Source organism: Doryrhamphus excisus, chromosome 5 (genome assembly GCF_030265055.1).
Source record: "Doryrhamphus excisus isolate RoL2022-K1 chromosome 5, RoL_Dexc_1.0, whole genome shotgun sequence".
NCBI lineage: Eukaryota > Metazoa > Chordata > Actinopteri > Syngnathiformes > Syngnathidae > Doryrhamphus > Doryrhamphus excisus.
In genome coordinates, this window is record NC_080470.1 from 2,531,977 (window position 1) to 2,556,541 (window position 24,565).

Consider the following 24,565-nt stretch of genomic DNA (forward strand, 5'->3'; position numbering starts at 1 on the left):
ACTTTAAAAATATATATATATATACACCTTTTGTTGTGTTTTTTTATTGCTTCACTGTGGATTTTATGCTGTCTTTGTAGCACTTTGAGATTGTGTGAAATAGTGTGTACATTTTATATATATACACAACAGCAGTTTGACGAACTAAATTGGTATTATTCATCTTTACATTGCCTTTGTTGACAAACAGGACCACGCTGAAAATTAGCTTTGGTGCTAAAGTTTGTGTTTCACTTGACACGGGTTAATAATCCGTATGCGGAGAGTTGCTGTCTTGGAGATCTGAAAGAAAAGAAAAAAACGGATGAGGTCAATTTTTGTTAAAAGCGAACAACAACAAAATAATGAAAAAGACCAGATCACTTACCACTTGAATATTCGATATCATCATATATGTCATCATCCCTGTAAATGAGGATCAATAATAATAATGATCATCATGCATGTTTTTTTTTATTAGCTGTAAGCTCCGATTTTATCGCTAAATTAATTGCAAATGAAGAAATCCATTCTTGTAATATTTCACCCTGTTTGAAGTGAATTAATTAAAGTAAGTTAATTAATTAATTAAAATCTGCACCGAAGAAGATTCACTCACAATGGAAGAAGAAGGTTTGTAGACACGTAGCCATCTGTATGAAAAAAAAAAAAAAAAACACAGCACAAATTATTTTACCGGCCTTCATCACATCTTGTCTAAGCATCTTCCTGCTGTAAAATGTTGATTCAAGTGCAGATAGCTCCATTAAATCACTTCCTAATTAAGTTACTGTTTGCTAAAAGCAGAAAGGACCACCAGCAAATACAAATAGATGATGTAGACATTGAAAAAATAATTAAAAAATATACAACATAAAGTGGCCAGAAATATTTCAATATTGAACAAAGCAAAATTTATTCTCAATCAGAAATCACTCCACACTCTTTATTGCTCTCTGGTTCTACCATATCTTACTAATTGTGTGGAAATATGGGCTAATAACTATAAAAGCAATCTTCACTCACTAAATGTACTGCAAAAAAAGGCCAGTAAGGATAATTCATAATGCCGCCTACAGAGAACATACTAACTCCTTATTTCTAAAATCACAAATACTTCAACTTGCTGATATAGTTCATCTTCAAACAGCTAAAATAATGCATAAGGCTAAAAATAACCAATTAGCTAAAAATGTCATCCAATACTTCTCTACAAGAGAGGAGAAATATGATCTCGGGGAAGAAGTACATTTGAAACACTTATATGTTAGGACTAAATAAAATAAAATAAAATAAAATAAAATAAAATAAAATAAAATAAAATAAAATAAAATAAAATAAAATAAAATAAAATAAAATAAAATAAAATAAAATAAAATAAAATAAAATAAAATAAAATAAAATAAAATAAAATAAAATAAAATAAAATAAAATAAAATAAAATAAAATAAAATAAAATAAAATAAAATAAAATAAAATAAAATAAAATAAAATAAAATAAAATAAAATAAAATAAAATAAAATAAAATAAAATAAAATAAAATAAAATAAAATAAAATAAAATAAAATAAAATAAAATAAAATAAAATAAAATAAAATAAAATAAAATAAAATAAAATAAAATAAAATAAAATAAAATAAAATAAAATAAAATAAAATAAAATAAAATAAAATAAAATAAAATAAAATAAAATAAAATAAAATAAAATAAAATAAAATAAAATAAAATAAAATAAAATAAAATAAAATAAAATAAAATAAAATAAAATAAAATAAAATAAAATAAAATAAAATAAAATAAAATAAAATAAAATAAAATAAAATAAAATAAAATAAAATAAAATAAAATAAAATAAAATAAAATAAAATAAAATAAAATAAAATAAAATAAAATAAAATAAAATAAAATAAAATAAAATAAAATAAAATAAAATAAAATAAAATAAAATAAAATAAAATAAAATAAAATAAAATAAAATAAAATAAAATAAAATAAAATAAAATAAAATAAAATAAAATAAAATAAAATAAAATAAAATAAAATAAAATAAAATAAAATAAAATAAAATAAAATAAAATAAAATAAAATAAAATAAAATAAAATAAAATAAAATAAAATAAAATAAAATAAAATAAAATAAAATAAAATAAAATAAAATAAAATAAAATAAAATAAAATAAATTAAGAAAGCAGGAAGTGAACAAATGTAACAGTTACTGATTGTAAAAGTACCAGATGGAGGGGTAGGATTTAATAAGCTTTGCTTCTTCCTACTCCTTTTGGACATGTGGAACTGTGAACTGATTATGTGATGCATTCAATTGTAATCTGATACATGTTCAAATGAAATAAAACCATTACCATTACCATTACCAGGTTTATACTACCATAATACAGTTGTGATGTGCCCACTTACATTTTCCTGATGTGTGATTGTGGCAAAGAGCTTTCTTGCTGTCGGTGAGCTGAATGACATCCAGAACGTCACCCTGCATCACGTGGAGGTCCTTCCCACCTGGCTTCTTCATGACACCGTTGGGGTCCACCACCATGGTGTGTAGAACCCTGAGTGGACCCTTGTACTGGGACAAAAAAGGCACTTCAACCTTGGACATGTCACGGTCATACACGTTTGGAAGTCAAACCAGCTGTAATGTTTGGTGAGATACACAAGCACCAGATTTGATCGCCGGAACGACAGGCTTTTATTGCAGTTTTGAATGATTTCACAACGGGCGCAATAATCCCTAACACGGGCTACGGTTGCGGCTGTAAACTGTGGCTAAAGCTAAAACCCGACTCTTTCCTGTTTGCTTCCACTCAGCTTAGCTAGCACTAAAAAATATTTATAGCAACACACACAAGCACAAGTCTTATTTACGCCTTAAAAGGCTTATTTCTCTACTATATTAGGTAAAACCGAGTGTAAAGGTGACTATAGGGGTGTTATTTAATGTCTAGAGGGCTCTAATAATGTCTACAATAAAAGCTCTGATAAAACATTCCACTGTTCTCAAATATCTTATTTTTTCTGCACAAAATAAGATGAAAAATAAATGAACAAATCAAGAATAAAGAAAATCAATAAATAAATATAATAATAATAATAATAAAACTGCAAATAATACAAACTTAAGAAACCACATATAGTTGGTGGGTAGACAAATTATTTTTTTTCAGATTAAAATGAACAAAGCATTATTAGAGCCCTGTAGACATGACAAAACACGACTATAGTCACATTTATACTCTTTTTATTTACAACATATTGCGCAACTGCAGGGTCTTGAGACACATGCTAACTCGCAAACTAGAGAGCTAGCGACCTAAACGGTAGCCTTCAAGTTATTTCCTTTCAACTTAAATAGCCAAAAAACTTACCACTTCCACACGGATAGGGAGGATAACTATTAACAGTTATTTAACCTTTAACATGAACATGAATCAAACGTAATAATTTTTTCTGGGTACATGATACCATACAGCATCCATATCAAACTAACATTAAACTTTCATATCAAGGCGGGGGCCTCAAACTAGTGTCCTGCGGGCCACATTTGGCCCGCGGGCCGCGTGTTTGAGACCCCTGTTATACACTGTATTTAGAAGGTCGTGAAACAGGTTTTCTATGCTGTGACTACAAAAATATTTGTTGTTTTCAAAAGAACTAATATTTCTAATATTATTTCTTATGCTGGACAGTTATTTGATGCCTTATTTATTTATTTATGTATTTATTTACCCTTACTGGTAAAACTTAAAAGGTAAAATAAAGCCATATTATAATTACCTTGAATTTTTTCCTGAGCTCCTTTTCCACTTGGGGATCTATGCTGAAAAGGCAAACATTTCATTGTGGTTTTCCTTCTTTGAGAGTTGTGATTTCTATCCTCTTATTTGCTGTGTGTTTTTTTATATGGTGTGAAATACAAACAAGCTGTGGTTATAGATACCTCATCTCAGGTGGGGGCGGCGGGAAATCATCGTAGTTGTCTGAGGAGAACAGAAATGCCCAAACTCGTTAACAACATCTTCAGTATCTCTATTGGGAATAATTGGGAATGTCGCTGAAGGAACTAAAAAGTTAAGCAGTTTCCTTTGACGTCATTGAGGTTAGCCTAAAAACCTGTTTTCTTTATTTATTCAAGCTGCTGTGCCTAATCTGAAATACTGCCGTCATCCCCCAGTTGGATACACTGTTATCATTTATAAGCATGTATTTATGATTTTTATGACAATGTTTTTGGCGGCACGGCGGTCTGGTGGTTAGTGCGCAGACCTCACAGCTAGGAGACCAGGGTTCGGTCCCCGCCCTCGGCCATCTCTGTGTGGAGTTTGCATGTTCTCCCCGTGCATGCGTGGGTTTTCTCCGGGTACTCCGGTTTCCTCCCACATTCCAAAAACATGCTAGGTTAATTAGCGACTCCAAATTGTCCATAGGTATGAATGTGAGTGTGAATGGTTGTTTGTCTATATGTGCCCTGTGATTGGCTGGCCACCAGTCCAGGGTGTACCCCGCCTCTCGCCCGAAGACAGCTGGGATAGGCTCCAGCACCCCCGCGACCCTCGTGAGGAAAAAGCGGTAGAAAATGAATGAATGAATGACAATGTTTTTATTATGTTGTTTCCTGCAGGACTGCAATCTATTTGTGGTGGCAGAAACATGAAGTCATTGTCTAATTTATTCCTTAATAACTACTCTATTCCTTAGTTCCTCAGTAACTATTCTAAATGTATGTGCCTTAGTTCTTCGGTAAGTACTCAGTTACGTTACTCATTGGTTCATTACTTCCTCAATAACTACTCTAAATGTGTGCCTTAGTTCCTCAGTAACTACTCTAAACGTATGTGTCTTAGTTCTTCAGTAAGTACTCAGTTACGTTGCTCATTGGTTCATTACTTCCTCAATAACTACTCTAAATGTGTGCCTTAGTTCCTCAGTAACTACTCTAAATGTATGTGCCTTAGTTCTTCAGTAAGTACTCAGTTACGTTACTCATTGGTTCATTACTTCCTCAATAACTACTCTAAATGTATGCCTTAGTTCCTCAGTAACTACTCCAAATGTATGTGCCTTAGTTCTTCAGTAAGCAGTCAGTTACGTTACTTATTAGTTCATTGCTACCTCAAAAACTACTCTAAATGTGTGCCTTAGTTCTTCAGTAAGTACTCAGTTACGTTACTTATTGGTTCATTGCTACCTCAATAACTATTCTAAATGTGTGCCTTAGTTCCTCAGTAACTACTCCAAATGTATGTGCCTTTGTTCTTCAGTAAGTACTCAGTTACGTTACTTATTGGTTCATTGCTACCTCAAAAACTACTCTAAATGTGTGCCTTAGTTCCTCAGTAACTACTCCAAATGTATGTGCCTTAGTTCTTCAGTAAGTACTCAGTTACGTCACTCATTATTTAATGACTTCAATAACTACTCTAAATGTGTGCCTTAGTTCCTCAGTAACTATTCTAAATGGATGTGTCTTAGTTCTTCAGTCAGTACTCAGTTACGTTACTTATTGGTTAATTACTTCCTCAATAACTACTCTAAATGCGTGCCTTAGTTCCTCAGTAACTACTCTCAATGTATGTGCCTTAGTTCCTCAGTAACTCCTCTGCTCATTAGTTCCTCTTTAGTTCCTCAGTACGACCAGTCCAGGGTGTACCCCGCCTCTCGCCCCAAGACAGCTGGGATAGGCTCCAGCATGCCCACGACCCTAATGAGGATAAGCGGCATAGAAAACAGATGGATGTATATTTCTTCAGTAACTACCTAAAATGTACGTGATGAGTTCTTCATCAGGTTCTATTAGTGCTACTATTACTAATGAGCAATAATTCATGGCTGATTGTGGATTCTCTTGTTCTGTTCCATGAAATGAAAAACTTTGGAACATTTTTTGTAAAAAAAAAAAAAAAAGAATAATTTTCCAGATGTTCCACTCACCTTGACTGTGAGCCAAACTGCAAATATGAACAAAAAAAAAAGAATCAAAAAGAGGAGTAGCGTTTGTATAAACCAGGGGTGGGCAAACTTTTTGACTCGCGGGCCGCATTGATTTAATAAAATTGACGGGGGGGCGAATATATAGTATTTTACACGTGACAGTCCATTTGTACACATATATTTTTACACATATTTTACACATAAAAGTGTCATGCAGTCTGCTATACGTGCACTTTGAGATCATTTATTTGATGTAAAGTGCATTATAAAATTATTATTATTATTATTATTATTATTATTATTATTATTATTATTATTATTATTATTATTATTATTATTATTATTATTATTATTATTATTATTATTATTATTATTATTATTATTATTATTATTACGACCAGTCCAGGTGTACCCCGCCTCTCGCCCCAAGAAGCTGGGATAGGCTCAGCACCCCCGCAACCCTCGGAGGATAAATGGTAGAAAATGAATTATTATTATCATTATTATTATTATTATTATTATTATTACGACCAGTCCAGGGTGTACCCCGCCTCTCGCCCTAAGACAGCTGGGATAGGCTCCAGCACCCCCGCGACCCTCGTGAGGGTAAGCGGTAGAAAATGAATGTATTATTATTATTATTATTATTATTATTATTATTATTATTATTATTATTATTATTATTATTATTATTATTATTATTATTATTATTATTATTATTATTATTATTATTATTATTACGAAATTGATAAAACAGCTACTTCAACCATCAAAAGGTTGGCTCAAGCCATGATGCCAGGTTGTATGTTGAGTTTAAATGAAATATTTTGGAAAGAACAGGCGGGCCATATTCAAATACTTGGCGGGCCGGATGTGGCCCCCGGGCCGTAGTTTGCCCACCCCTGGTATAAACGTTCAAGCGTTGTTGAAAAGTGACCTGTAACAGGCGTCAATATGGAACATCTCAGGTGGATCTGGAGGCGGTGGAGGTAAAGAAGGTGCTTCCATTTTCCCGGACTGGATCAGTTTCCGCTTCACCGCCTCGTAGTCGACATCCACACAGGCGTTACTGATGTAGCCATCTGTAGAAGATCAGATGGAGACATCACCTCCAGCAATATGTTCTTCATTATTATTATTATTATTATTTCTTGGACATCAAACTCACACTTTCCATCCAGGGAACGAGCCAACCACTTCCCCTTTGGGTTATTCTTAATTCTGATGATCTCCACACTCTGGCCCTGGTGCACGTTGAGGTCCAGTTTTCCTTTCCCGTACCAGTCGTGACGAGCTCTGGCCGTGTGCAGAATCTCCTCCTCCTCTTGTAACTGGAGATGATGGATGCTGAAGAACAGGCCGGAACTAGGATGTGTATATGATTGTTGGAATATTACCTGGAATTTTTTCCGTAGCTCCTTTTCTCTTTGCGCTCTCCTCGTCACGGATTGATGGCTTTTTTCTCTTGTTTCTTTTTTCTTGTCGGAATCCCAGTTCACACCCACTTGGTTCCTGTAACATCCAATATGAACTGTGTGGGTGAAGCAGTGCAAAATGGCCACCAATCATTTTCTCAATTATGTCTTAATTATATATGTCTCATATAATGGCTAATATAGCATTTAGTGACACACTTCCTCTTGTTTGTTGTCCTATGTTGTTGCAGTGTATCGTGTTCTATGACCATTTTGTTAGCTAATTATGCACTTCATAACTAAATAATAAAAAAAAATAATAACTCGGATACTGTGAACATCCAGCAGCAACACAACATTTTGGCATGACTACTATTTTGATGAAAAATATACTGAACCAGTATATGTTCTCCCCGTGCATGCGTGGGTTTTCTCCGGGTTCTCCGGTTTCCTCACACATTCCAAAAAACATGCTAGGTTAATTAGCGACTCCAAATTGTCCATAGGTATGAATGTGAGTGTGAATGGTTGTTTGTCTATATGTGCCCTGTGATTGGCTGGCCACCAGTCCAGGGTGTACCCCGACTCTCTCGCCCGAAGACAGCTGGGATAGGCTCCAGCACCCCCCGCGACCCTCGTGAGGATAAGCGGTAGAAAATGGATGAATGAATGAATGAATGAGTTCTCCTCCTATTTTGTGTGGAAGTGGTAACTTTTTGGCTTCTTATTTTGTCTTTCCCCACCCTCGGCCATCTCTGTGTGGAGTTTGCATGTTCTCCCCGTGCATGCGTGGGTTTTTTTTCTCCGGGTACTCCGGTTTCCTCCCACATTCCAAAAACATGCTAGGTTAATTAGCGACTCCAAATTGTCCATAGGTATGAATGTGAGTGTGAATGGTTGTTTGTCTATATGTGCCCTGTGATTGGCTGGCCACCAGTCCAGGGTGTACCCCGCCTCTCTTGCCCGAAGACAGCTGGGATAGGCTCCAGCACCCCCGCGACCCTCGTGAGGAAAAAGCAGTAGAAAATGAATGAATGAATGAATAATAAAATAAAAATTAAAAAATTAAATATTCACTAATTAATTATTCAAAATAATTATTAAAAATTATTAAAATATTTTGTACATTTATTAACATTGAAAGTGTAAACTTACTCATTAATATGCTCGTACACGTCACTTTCATCCTGCAAGAGAGATAATTAGCTTTTTTTTAATGATGTCAATTAATGTTTTTTTTCCACATTTTGACAGATTTAACACAAACATTGAACACAGAGTCAAACCACCGGGCTGAGAAATTTCCTTATTATATGTCAGGGGTGGCTAAACTATGGCCCGGGGGCCACATCCGGCCCACTCGCTCTTTCCAAAGTATTTAATTTAAACTTAACATCGAACCTGGCGTCATGGCTTTTGATGGTTTAAGTATCTGTTTTATCAATTTGGTTATTTCATGTTGGTCTGCTGTTTAGTTCAAGTGCTGCTGGTAAAAAAGGGACACAACAAACACACAATACTTCCAGGCGGACTGTTACGTGTAAAATATATATAATATATATATAATATATTGTCTGGCCCCCCCATAAACCCCTGTTTTATGTGAACGCCAGATACATATAATGTCTTTAATTGAGTGTCCTTACCCCTTCCGTCCACTGGGGACTGCTGTTGCTCCAGGACTCTGTGACATGGAATAATAATAATAATAATATAAATCATAATATAAACATGAAACTTGGTTCTTCAAACTTACAGTCATTATAGTACTTTTCACACAGGTTGTCCCGTAATGAAATAGTTTTACCTTTCTCCTCCAAGCTAGCGATGTCATCATACGTGTCCTGGTTGCTATCCACGTCACTAACATGGAACACATTTCAGATTTCTGTGAAACTCTATTGTTACATATCAAAAGTACTACTATACTATTTTTGCCATGTTCTTGTGAGATTAATACATCAAAATTAACATAATTAGCTTCGTTTGCACCCAAACATGATGCAGACAAATTTATATAAACTGATCAGATTTGGGCTGCGCGGCGCAGGAGTGGTTAGCATGCAGGCCTCACAGCTAGGAGACCCGAGTTCAGTTCCACCCTCGGCCATCTCTGTGTGGAGTTTGCATGTTCTCCCCGTGCATGCGTGGGTTTTCTCCGGGTACTCCGGTTTCCTCCCACATTCCAAAAACATGCTAGGTTAATTAGCGACTCCAAATTGTCCATAGGTATGAATGTGAGTGTGAATGGTTGTTTGTCTATATGTGCCCTGTAATTGGCTTAGTTCTTCAGTAAGTACTCAGTTACGTCACTCATTAGTTCATGACTTCAATAACTACTCTAAATGTGTGCCTTAGTTCCTCAGTAACTATTCTAATTGTATGTGCCTTAGTTCTTCAGTAAGTACTCTGTTACGTAACTTATTGGTTCATTACTTCCTCAATAACGACTCTAAATGTGTGCCTTAGTTCCTCAGTAACTACTCTAAATGTATGTGCCTTAGTTCTTCAGTCAGTGCTCAGTTACGTTACTTATTGGTTCATTACTTCCTCAATAACTACTCTAAATGCGTGCCTTAGTTCCTTGGTAACTACTCTAAATGTATGTGCCTTAGTTCTTCAGTCAGTACTCAGTTACGTTACTTATTGGTGCATAACTTCCTCAATAACTACTCTAAATGTGTGCCTTAGTTCCTCAGTAACTACTCTAAATGTATGTGCCTTAGTTCTTCAGTCAGTACTCAATTACGTTACTTATTGGTTCATTACTTCCTCAATAACTACTCTAAATGTGTGCCTTAGTTCCTCAGTAACTATTCTAATTGTATGTGCCTTAGTTCTTCAGTCAGTACTCAGTTACGTTACTTATTGGTTCATTACTTCCTCAATAACTACTCTAAATGTGTGCCTTAGTTCCTAAGTAACTACTCTAAATGTATGTGCCTTAGTTCTTCAGTCAGTACTCAGTTATGTTACTTATTGGTTCATTACTTCCTCAATAACTACTCTAAATGTGTGCCTTAGTTCTTTGGTAACTACTCTAAATGTATGTGCCTTAGTTCTTCAGTCAGCACTGTTACGTTACTTATTGGTTCATTACTTCCTCAATAACTACTCTAAATGTGTGCCTTAGTTCCTTGGTAACTACTCTAAATGTATGTGCCTTAGTTCTTCAGTCAGCACTCAGTTACGTTACTTATTAGTTCATTACTTCTTCAATAACTACTCTAAATGTGTGCCTTAGTTCCTCAGTAACTATTCTAAATGTATGTGCCTTAGTTCTGCAGTCAGTACTCAGTTATGTTAATTATTGGTTCATTACTTCCTCAATAACTACTCTAAATGTGTGCCTTAGTTCCTCAGTAACTATTCCAAATGTATGTGCCTTTGTTCTTCAGTCAGTACTCAGTTACGTTACTTATTGGTTCATTACTTCCTCAATAACTACTCTAAATGTGTGCCTTAGTTCGTCAGTAACTATTCTAAATGTATGTGCCTTTGTTCTTCAGTAAGTACTCAGTTACGTTACTTATTGGCTCATTACTTCCTCAATAACTACTCTAAATGTGTGCCTTAGTTCCTCAGTAACTATTCTAAATGTATGTGCCTTTGTTCTTCAGTCAGTACTCAGTTACGTTACTTATTGGTTCATTACTTCCTCAATAACTACTCTAAATGTGTGCCTTAGTTCCTTAGTAACTACTCTAAATGTATGTGCCTTAGTTCTTCAGTCGGTTCTCAGTTACGTTACTTATCGGTTCATTACTTCCTCAATAACTACTCTAAATGTGTGCCTTAGTTCCTCAGTAACTACTCTATCCAGTTACTCATTATTTCTTCATTAGTTCCTCAATAACTACTCTCAATGTATGTGCCTTAGTTCCTCAGTAACTCCTCTGCTTATTAGTTCCTCTTTAGTTCTTCAGTACGACCAGTCCAGGGTGTACCCCGCCTCTCACCCCAAGACAGCTGGGATAGGCTCCAGCAACCCCCCCCCCCCCCCCCCAATGACATACTCACATAGCAGGCATCTGCTTCTGCAACCTTGTGGGTTTTATGGACTGTGGCAGAGGATTTGATGGACTGGTCACTCCAGGTAATGACTGGAAGGTCTGTCTTGCTCCCAGGTCTGGAGAATCTTTTGGGGTGAAAATGAGCATTACTAAAAACAACAATGATACGAAAATAAGGAGGCATCAGATGCAAACAAAAGAAAAAAGAAACAGGAAATATTTCATACACGTAAATGGTTACAAACAAATGCTAAGAAAAAAAATAGCCTAATAATCCTATCTCATCATTTTGTGGTTCAAATATACAAACAAGTCCCAATATGAGTTCAAAAGAAAACATTCTAAAGCTTTCCCATAAGGTAATGCGTCTGAGTAATGCATTCATTGGGCTACTGCAATGATATCAGCTTCCCTCTGGGCTTTGGGTCCTCTGGCTCCCTCTGGTGGAGAGAAGCAGCAGTGCGGTGCCAGCCACCATTTTTAATATGCTTCACCACTGAAATTGTTTACTCAAAAGAAATGCAAAAACGTGCATTATTTTTTTTCATATTAAACTTGTATTGATACATGTTTTTATATTTGATTAAGGGATAAATGTATGAACTTGACTTTATTTAATAATATTTTATATAATAATACTAATTATTACTATATTATAATAATATTAATTTACTAATTATATTAATAATGATATTAATAAACAATTAACAATATGCTAGTAGTATTAATATTTAATAAAATAATAATATAATAAATATTATTTAATATAATAAATAATTAATAAAATATTAATAATATTATAACAATATTAACAATATGCTAGTAATATTAATCTTTAATAAAATAATAATATATTATTTAATATAATAAATAATTAATAAAATATTAATAATATTATAATGATATTAACAATATGCTAGTAATATTAATATTTAATAAAATAATAATATAATAAATATTATTTAATATAATAAATAATTAATAAAATATTAGTAATATTATAATAATATTAACAGTATGCTAGTAATATTAATATTTAATAAAATAATAATATAATAAATATTATTTAATATAATAAATAATTAATAAAATATTAATAATATTATAATGATATTAACAATATGCTAGTAACATTAATATTTAATAAAATAATACTATAATAAATATTATTTAATATAATAAATATTTAATAAAATATTAGTAATATTATAATAATATTAAGAGTATGCTAGTAATATTAATATTTAATAAAATAATAATATAATAAATATTATTTAATATAATACATTATTAATGAAATATTAATAATATTATAATAATATTAATATTATTAATAATAATATTTTATGTTGCGCTTCACTCCGTTATGTTATGATATTCTACCTTGTTTTGCTCGGATGAAAAAATGTATGTATAAAAATAAATGTATAATCACAAGCGAGCAGATGTCTTGGAGAGATAGACTCACCATCTTTTGTCCTCGAAGCAGGAAGTGGCCGACCTCGCCGGGTGACGTTGTGGAAGTGCTCCAGGTTAATGTTGGGAGGCCGTTTGGGTTTCAAGGGCAGCGGTCCTTCGGGGGGAAGTGGCCTCCTGAGTGGAATAGCGTCGCCTGTGCTCCTCTGTCGCAGTGGGAGAGGTGCAGAGGTCGGACCTGGAAACGGAATTTTGGTACCTGCGGCACTTCGCAGCATCAATTTCTCCAACAGCTCGCCCGTCTGCTTGACTTTAGTAACGCCCGAAGACTGGACTGGACTGGACAAAACAGGCTTGGACGGGGTGGAGGCTGCTGTTGTTTCCTCTTTTTGGAACCTCACCATGTCTAGACCAGCCATATGTGGATGCAGTGGTGAAGAAACCTTTGGAAGGAGCAAACCCTTTTCTGTTAGGGACTGTGGTGATCTCGGTGAGCCGCTGTCTCGGGTGCTGGTTTGCGAAGTCCCGGTCTTGTTGCTGAACCTGGCCCTCAGAGCCTTGATATCAACACTCTCCTCCTGGAAAACAACAAAGCACTAGTGGGTTTCTCAAGGAGGAAGTTAGTGGCTCGGCACAGAGCAACGTATCCCCGGCACGGCGGTCGAGTGGTTAGCACACAGACCTCACAGCTAGGAGACCAGGGTTCAATTCCACTTTTTTCTCCCCATGCATGCGTGGGTTTTCTCTGGGTACTCCGGTTTCCTCCCACATTCCAAAAACATGCTAGGTTAATTAGCGACTCCAAATTGTCCATAGCTATGAATGTGAGTGTGAATGGTTGTTTGTCTATATGTGCCCTGTGATTGGCTGGCCACCAGTCCAGGGTGTACCCCGCCTCTCGCTCGAAAACAGCTGGGATAGACTCCAGCACCCCTACGACAGTATCACTCAGATACTGTGAACATCCAGCAGCAACACAACATTTTGGCATGACTACTATTTTGATGAAAAATATACTGAACCAGGGATGCACAGAGGCCGGGTGGTTAGCACACAGGCTTCACAGCTAGGAGACCCAAGTTCAATTCCATCAACAGCCATGTCTGTGTGGAGTTTGCATGTTCTCCCCGTGCATGCGTGGGTTTTCTCCGGGTACTCCGGTTTCCTCCCCCATTCCAAAAACATGCTAGGTTAATTAGCGACTCCAAATTGTCCATAGGTATGAATGTGAGTGTGAATGGTTGTTTGTCTATATGTGCCCTGTGATTGGCTGGCCACCAGTCCAGGGTGTACCCCGCCTCTCGCCCGAAGACCCCCCGCGACCCTTGTGAGGAAAACGGGAGAAAATGAATGAATGAATGAATATTTTTTACAATATTTAAACTTTTTTCACTATTTTTGTAAATTTTCTTTTTTTAATATTATGACTTTATTACCAGAATATTTTGACTTTATTCCCGTAATATTCTAACTTTTTCCCAACCTAATTTTCCAGCAATAAAAACTTTATTTTGTTTTGTTTTTCATAATATAACGACTTATATATATAACGAAGAATTATATATTTTCTAGGATGCTCCTAAAATTTTCCTCATAACATTACAAGTTTGTTCCCATAAAATTACGGCTGTTTTGTTTATATTAGTTATATTAACTAATATTATGACTTTATTCTCGTAACATTATAACATTTCTGCAACTTCATTTTCCCCAAAATTCTAACTTGATTTGTTTTGGTTTTGTAATATTACAACTTAATGTCTTTCTTTAATATTTCTACTTTATATCACTAAAATGACATTGCTTGTGAATATTCTCATGAATCCAGGTCATTGTGTTTTAGTGGCATTGATCAATAATCAATAATGATCAATAATCAATCCCAACTGGACTGTTGACGACTTACTTATCAAACTCTTATATGCAAAAGTCAAAATCAACCCTTTATGTTAATTAGAGACTCCAAATTGTCCATAGGTATGAATGTGAGTGTGAATGGTTGTTTGTCTATATGTGCCCTGTGATTGGCTGGCCACCAGTCCAGGGTGTACCCCGCCTCTCGCCCGAAGACAGCTGGGATAGGCTCCAGCACCCCCCGCAACCCTTGTGAGGAAAAGCGGTAGAAAATGAATAAATGAATGAATGAATATTTTTTACAATATTTAAACTTTTTTTCACAGTTTTTGTGAATTTTCTTTTTGTAATATTTTGACTTTATTCCCGCAATATTCTAACTTTTTCCCAACGTAATTTTCCAGCAATAAAAACTTTATTTTATTTTGTTTCTCATAATATAACAACTTTAAAAGAATTATATATTTTTTAGGATGCTCCTAAAATTTTCCTCATAACATATGAGGTTTATAAAATGTATTCTCATAAAATTACAGCTGTTTTCTTTGAACTTGGTTCTTGTAAATTAATGTAGTTATATTAACTAATATTATGACTTTATTCTCGTAACATTATAACATTTCCACAACTTCATTTTCACAAAAATTCTAACTTGATTTGTTTTGGTTTTGTAATATTTAATACTTTATATCACTAAAAATGACATTGCTTGTGAATATTCTCATGAATCCAGGTCATAGTGTTTTAGTGGCATTGATCAATAATCAATAATGATCAACAATCAATCCCAACTGGACTGTTGACGACTTACTTATCAAACTCTTATATGCAAAAGTCAAAATGAATCCTTTATGTGAGCACCTAAAGTTGGAGCCTATGAAGTGTGGAGGAAGTGGATACAACCACACACGTCTTTACCTCAGCTCGCATCCTGCGCCGGTTGCTATGGATACATACGTGCTACACCAATAAGGTACAAGATTCACCGGCAGCCATCTCGCTCTCATCGAACAAAGGAAGCAGATAAAAAAAACTTTGTCTGCACGTAATGGCTTTACTTTCGGTCTGCAGACACTTCATTAGTTACAGTTGCATCATCAAGTTCGATCAAGAACGGTATTGATTTAACGTTATTTGATTAACTTGACAGTGGCGTTTAATTAAAATATATACTTTTAAAGTAATTTTATTGTGTTGAAACTCACCAAAAAGCACATATAGTATTCTCATTTTTTTATTAAATCAACATATACTATACAAAACTATAATGTTGAGGTTTTTGCGAATATTATACTTGAAAAAAAAAAAGTTTTTTTATGTTTTTTACGCAAGGAGCCGTCATTAACAGTGTTATTCTACTTCACCAAAAGACTAAATTAAGATTTTAGCGTAATCTTACCATAATTCCTATCAGTGGTCAATCAGGAATACTGTAAGACAAAAGACCAAATGAAGATTTTAGCGTAATCTTACCATAATCCTTGGTGGCGAAAGCAGTGATGTGTGACTAACCTGTGTCACTCACTAGATTACTGCATACCAGGAAGCGGCAAAGAGGACCACCTGCAGTGCAGTGCATTACACACACACACACACACACACACACACAAGAAAATGACCCCGTACAAAAATAGAAAATGTGAGGATCCATTGTGTGTTACATAAAGGTAAGTTAAAAATGTGACTGGCATGATATCAAAAATATGTTTTTTGAGGAATACCTGAATATAAAATGATAAAAAAATTTAATTTCAAAGATATTTCAAGAAAACAACCTGACCGGGTCATTTTTGACCCACTTATGGAAGGTTGGGGTAGTAACACAAAAACTAAAATTTCTTAAAATGTATAAAAGATAAGTTAAAAATGTGAATGGCATGACATCAAAAACATGTTTTTTTAGGAATACCTGGAATATGAAATAATAAAAATTTTTCATTACAAAGATATTTCAAGAAAACAACCTGACCGGGTCATTTTTGACCCACTTATGGAAGGTTGGGGTAGTAACACAAAAACTAAAATTTCTTAAAATGTATAAAAGATAAGTTAAAAATGTGAATGGCATGATATCAAAAATATGTTTTCTGAGGAATACCTGGAATATGAAATGATAAAAAAATTTCATTTCAAAGATATTTCAAGAAAACAACCTGACCGGGTCATTTTTGACCCACTTATGGAAGTTTGGGGTAGTAACACAAAAACTAAAATTTCTTAAAATGTATATAAGATAAGTTAAAAATGTGAATGGCATGACATCAAAAATATGTTTTTTGAGGAATACCTGGAATATGAAATGATAATTTTTTTTCATTACGTAGATATTTCAAGAAAACCTGACCGGGTCATTTTTGACCCACTTATGGACGGTTGGGGTAGTAACACAAAAACTAAAATTTCTTAAAATGTATAAAAGATAAGTTAAAAATGTGAATGGCATGATATCAAAAATATGTTTTCTGAGGAATACCTGGAATATGAAATTATAATTTTTTTTCATTACGTAGATATTTCAAGAAAACAACATGACTGGGTCATTTTTGACCCACTTATGGAAGTTTGGGGTAGTAACACAAAAACTAAAATTTCTTAAAATGTATATAAGATAAGTTAAAAATGTGAATGGCATGACATCAAAAATATGTTTTTTGAGGAATACCTGGAATATGAAATGATAATTTTTTTTCATTACGTAGATATTTCAAGAAAACCTGACCGGGTCATTGTTGACCCACTTATGGAAGGTTGGGGTAGTAACACAAAAACTAAAATTTCTTAAAATCTATAAAAGATAAGTTAAAAATGTGAATGGCATGATATCAAAAATATGTTTTCTGAGGAATACCTGGAATATGAAATGATAATTTTTTTTCATTACAAAGATATTCAAGAAAACAACCTGACCGGGTCATTTTTGACCCACTTATGGAAGGTTGGGGTAGTAACACAAAAACTAAAATTTCTTAAAATCTATAAAAGATAAGTTAAAAATGTGAATGGCATGATATCAAAACCATGTTTTCTCAGGAATACCCGGAATATGAAATGATAATTTTTTTTCATTACGTAGATATTTCAAGAAAACCTGACCGGGTCATTTTTGACCCACTTATGGACGGTTGGGGTAGTAACACAAAAACTAAAATTTCTTAAAATCTATAAAAGATAACTTACAAATGTGAAAGGCATGATATCAAAAATATGTTTTTTGAGGAATACCTGGAATATGAAATGATAACAATTTTTCATTACGAAGGTATTTCAAGAAAACAACCAGACCGGGTCATTTTTGACCCACTTATGGAAGGTTGGGGTAGTAACACAAAAACTAAGATTTCTTAAAATGTATATAAGTTAAAAATGTGAATGGCATGATATCAAAAACATGTTTTCTTTAGGAATACCTGGAATATGAAATAATTAAAATTTTCATTACAAAGATATTTCAAGAAAACAACCTGACCGGGTCATTTTTGACCCACTTATGGAAGGTTGGGGTAGTAACACAAAAACTAAAATTTCTTAAAATGTATAAAAGATAAGTTAAAAATGTGAATGGCATGATATCAAAAACATGTTTTTTTAGGAATACCTGGAATATGAAATAATAAAAAAATTTCATTACAAAGATATTTCAAGAAAACAACCTGACCGGGTCATTTTTGACCCACTTATGGAAGGTTGGGGTAGTAACACAAAAACTAAAATTTCTTAAAATGTATAAAAGATAAGTTAAAAATGTGAATGGCATGATATCAAAAATATGTTCTTTGAGGAATACCTGGAATATGAAATGATAAAAAAATTTAATTTCAAAGATATTTCAAGAAAACAACCTGACCGGGTCATTTTTGACCCACTTATGGATGGTTGGGGTAGTAACACAAAAACTAAAATTTCTTAAAATGTATAAAAGGTAAGTTAAAAATGTGAATGGCATGATATCAAAAACATGTTTTTTTAGGAATACCTGGAATATGAAATAATAAAAAAATTTCATTACAAAGATATTTCAAGAAAACAACCTGACCGGGTCATTTTTGACCCACTTATGGAAGGTTGGGGTAGTAACACAAAAACTAAAATTTCTTAAAATCTATAAAGGTTAAAAATGCGAACGGCATGATATCAAAAACATGTTTTCTGAGGAATACCTGGAATATGAAATGATAAAAAAAATTTTCATTACAAAGATATTTCAAGAAAACAACCTGACCGGGTCATTGTTGACCCACTTATGGGAGGTTGGGGTAGTAACACAAAAACTAAAATTTCTTAAAATGTATAAAAGATAAGTTAAAAATGTGAATGGCATGATATCAAAAATATGTTTTTTGAGGAATACTTGGAATATGAAATGATAAATTTTTTTCATTACAAAGATATTTCAAGAAAACAACCAGACCGGGTCATTTTTGACCCACTTGTGGAAGGTTGGGGTAGTAACACAAAAACTAAAATTTCTTAAAATGTATAAAAGGAAAGTTAAAAATGTGAATGGCATGATATCAAAAATATGTTTTTTGAGGAATACTTGGAATATGAAATGATACATTTTTTTCATTACGAAGATATTTCAAGAAAACAACCTGACCGGGTCATTTTTGACCCACTTGTGCATCTAAGAGTTAAGCTAACCTCGCCTTGCGGTGAGTGCATTTCCACATATTATCTCTTCGAAATACAGTTTCTAACATTATTAGAGCACTAAAAACAGGAAATAACACACATATAGGCACATTTACGTTTGTGTTTCGCAATATAGAGAAAATATGACAGACATAATAAGATAAAAATACTCACACGTTAGCTGTTCCTTGTTTGTTTGTTTGTTTTCTGGACAGCGTACTTCTTGCCATTACATACAACATTGTATTGTAATAGCGGCTTTAAATTAAATTTATATTCATATTTTTTTCTACTGCCCAATATAGTAAACAAAATAAGAGTTTAAAAAAACATTTAAAACGGTTTCTAGAGCGGTGTTACAGTAAATATGCTCCTCGGGGAACCTTAATGACGAATCTAGTTCCTTTCTCACTGAACAGTGACATCTGGTGGCCAATCTGGGAACTGCACTCCAGCCTGTAGTTCACGGTGTTGATATTAACTTATAATTGATAAGTGATATGTTGATATTAACTCCACTAATATAATTATATTATATTCAGTCATGGCTTAACAGTGCGACTCCTGAGTGTTTCCTGCCGTGCATAAATCAGACAAGGTATCACTTATTTGAATGAGGTGTGTTGGTTGGAAAGTGATGGTTGCTGCCGGGTGTTCTTTATCCTTTCTCATGCCAACCGTGGACTGAGAGCCCCCTGGTCCACTCGGGGACATGTTTACAGTCACGGTGGTCCAATCCGGCACAGCTGGACTTGCACTGTGGATCTCCTGCTGAAGCCCCTGCTGACCCCATGACATAGTGCCGTGAAAGTGTGACAGAGCGCCCTCTAACGGCTGTGTGGGGAACGTGGAGAAAATCTGACAGTCGGACTTTGTCTGCTGTTGAGATTCTGAAATAAACAAAGGAAATGACAGTTCCCAATGTGGAACTGATGCAATTAATTATTTAATGTTTATTTTATAAATTTACTTGTTTGTTTGTTTGTTTTTTTACTTATTTTGCACTAAAACACGGGAGCTCCATCTGTTAACGTCTTAAGTTACCTGGGGGACTGACTGATGAGGACCAGATGGACGAGAGCGGCTCTGCCAAATAGATGGAATCTTCCGTCTGCTCAGAGACCTGCTGATACAGAAGTCTGTTTTTTTCTTTGTTCTTATATTCTTATATTATATTATATTATATTATATTATATATTCTAATGCAACATTGTAAACATAATATTGAGAATATTATATATAGTATAATAAAATAACATAACAAAATATATATAACAAAATATAAATATAAATATAAATATAAATTAACCATCAATTAAAAAATTAAAAATTAAAAATTAAAAATTAAAAATTAAAAATTAAAAATTAAAAATTAAAAATTAAAAATTAAAAATTAAAAATTAAAAATTAAAAATTAAAAATTAAAAATTAAAAATTAAAAATTAAAAATTAAAAATTAAAAATTTGTAAACTTTAAAATGTACACCACCTTAATACACCAAAATTTTTAATTTTTAATTTTAAATTTTTAATTTTTAATTTTTAATTTTTAATTTTAAATTTTTAATTTTTAATTTTTAATTTTTAATTTTTAATTTAAAATTTAAAATTTAAAATTTAAATTTTAAATTTTAAATTTTAAATTTTAAATTTTAAATTTTAAATTTTAAATTTTAAATTTTTTTCGATTAATAAATTAAATAATCAGTCCACCCAGGCCAAATGTGTTCTTTGCGAAGCAAACATTGCCATAGGTTACTGCTTTGGATGTAAAGTTAAAGAAAAACACATTCACTGACCTGCGAAATCTGTGTGCAACAATCTGGCAACCCTTCATCCGTTTTCTCAAAAATCTCCCTTATTTTGTCCAGGACAGGCTCCGCCTACAAGACAAACAATAACAGTACTCTTCACAACTGGAATAGAATACAAATATTTACAATATTAAAAAGTAAACTCAAAATTCCCAAAGTAAGCCCTCGCCACCAGAGTCGTCAATCATGAAAGGATGGACAAAAGTTGGAAATCAAACAGGAAGTCTGCTATTTTGGCCGAAAACAAGGTTTTGTGCTTTGTCGTTCTGTCGTTCTGTCGTTCTGTCGTTCTGTCGTTCTGTCATTCTGTCGTTCTGTCGTTCTGTCGTTCTGTCGTTCTGTCGTTCTGTCGTTCTGTCGTGCTGTCTATCTGTTGTTCTGTCGTTCTGTCATTCTGTCTATCTGTCGTTCTGTCGTTCTGTCGTGCTGTCTATCTGTTGTTCTGTCGTTCTGTCATTCTGTCATTCTGTCGTTCTGTCTGTCTGTCTATCTGTCTGTTGGTCTGTCGTTCTGTCTATCTGTCGTTCTGTCATTCTGTCGTTCTGTCGTTCTGTCGTTCTGTCGTTCTGTCGTTCTGTCGTTCTGTCGTTCTGTCTATCTGCCTGTTGGTCTGTCGTTCTGTCTATCTGTCGTTCTGTCTATCTGTCATTCTGTCGTTCTGTCGTTCTGTCGTTCTGTCGTTCTGTCGTTCTGTCGTTCTGTCGTTCTGTCGTTCTGTCGATCTGTCTATCTGTCGTTCTGTCTGTCGGTCTGTCGATCTGTCGTTCTGTCTATCTGTCGTTCTGTCTATCTGTCATTCTGTCATTCTGTCTATCTGTTGTTCTGTCATTCTGTCTATCTGTCTGTCGGTCTATCTGTCAGTCTGTCGTTTTGTCTATCCGTCGTTCTGTCATTCTGTCTATCTATCGTTCTGTCTATCTATCGTTCTGTCGTTCTGTCGTTCTGTCGTTCTGTCGTTCTGTCGTTCTGTCGTTCTGTCATTCTGTCATACCTACCTACCTACCTACCTACCCTCCCACCCAAGTCATAAACTGGTTTTCTAATCACTAGCTATACGAAAATCTATCTGTCTGTCGGTCTATCTGTCAGTCTGTCGTTCTGTCTATCTGTCGTTCTGTCATTCTGTCTATCTATCGTTCTGTCTATCTATCGTTCTGTCTATCTGTCTATCTGTCGTTCTGTCTATCTGTCATTCTGTCTATCTATCGTTCTGTCTATCTATCGTTCTGTCTATCTGTCGTTCTGTCGTTCTGTCTATCTGTCGTTCTGTCTATCTGTCGTTCTGTCATTCTGTCGTTCTGTCCTACCTACCTACCGACCTACCCCCCCACCCAAGTCATAAACTGGTTTTCTAATCACTAGCTATACAAAAATATTCATTTCATTAATATTGAATCCTACTTCACATAAATCCACTTATTGTGGTTGGACTGCAATAAACAAGGGATGACTGAAACCTGGATTTAAGTTCATTTAAGGGGAAAAAGCTGTTTTAGTGTGCTTGTCCGTGATGTGTGTTACATCATGTTATGACCGACGATGTCATGTTTTTTTTGTTGGTTTGTTACGTGCATATGTTGTGTAGGTGTGTGTCTGCGTTTCTTCAGTTTTGAAGGACCTCTATAAAGAGGCAGAGAAACCCCCTGAAGGACAAAGAGCACCTCCCATCTCTTTCCCCTTCCAAATGGCTGCACTTTGGTTTTATGGATGTGTTTTTGGTTTCTACCCACTGCAAATAAATTGACTGTACAGCACTAAAAACGTTGCTTAGTGGACTTTTGAGACTCAAAAGAGAAGAAGGAATTTCCTGTGTGTTGTTACCAGGTGGGCCATCTTGACGTAGAAGAGGCTGTAGATGTCTTCTTCTTGGTAGATGTATGCCAAAGCTCTTAGGTCCCACTTGTCTTTGACTAGTGAACTGATCTTACTCCTCTCGTGTTCATGTTGGACAGCCTGAAAAACAGACAAGGATGATTTTACACGAGAATTTAGTCCAAGGTAGTTTGAAGCATCAGCATCAGTGATGCTATTTATTTATCTACCTCAAAGACCTTAGCAGCCTTTGCTTACGCTAAACTGAAAACTGTTCAACTCTGAACCCTTGACGTCACTTCCTGTCCTCCTCTCTTTCAGGTCCCCTAGTGTGGGATTTCCCAACCTTTATTATGCCAAGGCACGTGTTTTACATTAAAAATATCTTATGGCACACCACCAAATAAAAATGTCACAAAACATAGAGTACATATCCCAAAATACATGAAGAAGATGTGTGGAAATATGGGCTAATAACTATAAAAGCGATCTTCACTCGCTAAATGTACTGCAAAAAAAAGGTCAGTAAGGATAATTCATAATGCCGCCTACAGAGAACATACTAACTCCTTATTTCTAAAATCACAAATACTTCATCTTGCTGATATAGTTCATCTTCAAACAGCTAAAATAATGCATAAGGCTAAAAATAACCAATTAGCTAAAAATGTCATTTAAATTAAATTAAATTAAATTAAATTAAATTAAATTAAATTAAATTAAATTAAATTAAATTAAATTAAATTAAATTAAATTAAATTAAATTAAATTAAATTAAATTAAATTATCACATTTAATTTAAATAAAATTAGATTACATTTAATTACATTTAAATAAAATAAAATAAAATAAAATAAAATAAAATAAAATAAAATAAAATAAAATAAAATAAAATAAAATAAAATAAAATAAAATAAAATAAAATAAAATAAAATAAAATAAAATAAAATAAAATAAAATAAAATAAAATAAAATAAAATTAAATTAAATTATAAAACTGAAACTAGATTAGGAAAGCAGGAAGTGAACAAATGTAACAGTTACTGATTGTAAAAGTACCAGATGGAGGGGTAGGATTTAATAAGCTTTGCTTCTTCCTACTCCTTTTGGACATGTGGAACTGTGAACTGACTATGTGATGCATTCAATTGTAATCTGACGCATGTTCAAATGAAATAAAACCATTACCATTACCAAAATACATTATTTGGCGTACAGTTCCAGACCAAGTTAGGGAAATTGGATTCCAGCGGCACACGGTACACGGTTGGGAATCACTGCACCGGGGAACACATTTATCGTAACACACACAAGCATGAGTCTTATTTACAGTATCTCCTGAATGTATTTACTCTTATTATGTCTACTATATTGAGAAATACAACTGTAAATGTGACTATAGGGGTGTTAGTTCATGTCTAGGGGACTCTAATAATGTAAAAAAAACATATTTTGAAAGTAATAAACAGGCTATTCCATTTATAAATAAGGTTTTTGTCTGGAAAGAAATGAACGGAGATAAACGAGGGATCGCTGTATGAATTATTTGAATTTTCCAAAATCCAAGTTGTAGAATTCGGTCTTCTTGTCATCTTACATTCAATTCTTCTGCTTTAATGTGATTGTAGACGTTGTCTATTTTTGTGGGCGAGTCATTCAAGGTCATTGTTTTTTTCATCTCTTCA

At 33.8% G+C, this 24,565-nt stretch overlaps 2 protein-coding genes across 6 annotated transcripts in view; both read right to left on the reverse strand.

The window, feature by feature from the left end:
* Positions 1–45: 45 nt before the first annotated feature.
* On the reverse strand, positions 46–19,946 carry si:ch73-40i7.2 (FYN-binding protein 1). Of its 5 annotated transcripts, XM_058073286.1 has the most exons (18): positions 19,429–19,946; positions 16,135–16,185; positions 16,022–16,052; positions 12,821–13,346; positions 11,360–11,477; positions 9,147–9,202; positions 8,986–9,023; positions 8,495–8,526; positions 7,322–7,436; positions 7,093–7,255; positions 6,862–7,006; positions 5,925–5,941; positions 3,934–3,973; positions 3,771–3,813; positions 2,397–2,562; positions 599–632; positions 368–405; positions 46–282 (listed from the first exon to the last, which is right to left on the reverse strand). In XM_058073286.1, exons 3-18 carry the CDS (start codon positions 16,022–16,024, stop codon positions 245–247), a joined length of 1,572 nt encoding a protein of 523 aa, XP_057929269.1. In that variant the 5' UTR covers positions 16,025–16,052; positions 16,135–16,185; positions 19,429–19,946; the 3' UTR covers positions 46–244. The 5 variants fall into 5 exon arrangements, 4 of the variants coding, with proteins under 4 accessions (XP_057929269.1, XP_057929271.1, XP_057929272.1 ...); XM_058073288.1 differs by lacking the exon at positions 16,022–16,052 and having other exon boundaries at positions 12,821–13,211; positions 16,148–16,185; positions 19,429–19,945; XR_009129851.1 differs by lacking the exon at positions 46–282 and having other exon boundaries at positions 3,771–3,808.
* The window catches only part of LOC131129410 (uncharacterized), a 24,556-nt gene continuing 19,794 nt past the window's right edge, over positions 19,804–24,565 (reverse strand). The window contains exons 7-10 of the mRNA XM_058072966.1: positions 22,890–23,021; positions 21,054–21,137; positions 20,299–20,377; positions 19,804–20,144 (exon numbers count right to left, since the gene is read on the reverse strand). Of these exons, the coding sequence (XP_057928949.1) occupies positions 19,804–20,144; positions 20,299–20,377; positions 21,054–21,137; positions 22,890–23,021 (636 nt within the window). The remainder of the gene's footprint in view (positions 20,145–20,298; positions 20,378–21,053; positions 21,138–22,889; positions 23,022–24,565) is intronic.

Excerpts from the sequence above, each read along its gene's own strand:
- si:ch73-40i7.2 (XM_058073286.1), bottom strand. Across the intron at positions 11,478-12,820 it reads TGCTTCGAGGACAAAAGATG|ATTCTCCAGACCTGGGAGCA; the intron begins GTGAGTCTATCT and ends TCACCCCAAAAG. Across the intron at positions 7,437-8,494 it reads GTGTACGAGCATATTAATGA|GAACCAAGTGGGTGTGAACT; the intron begins GTAAGTTTACAC and ends TGGATGTTACAG.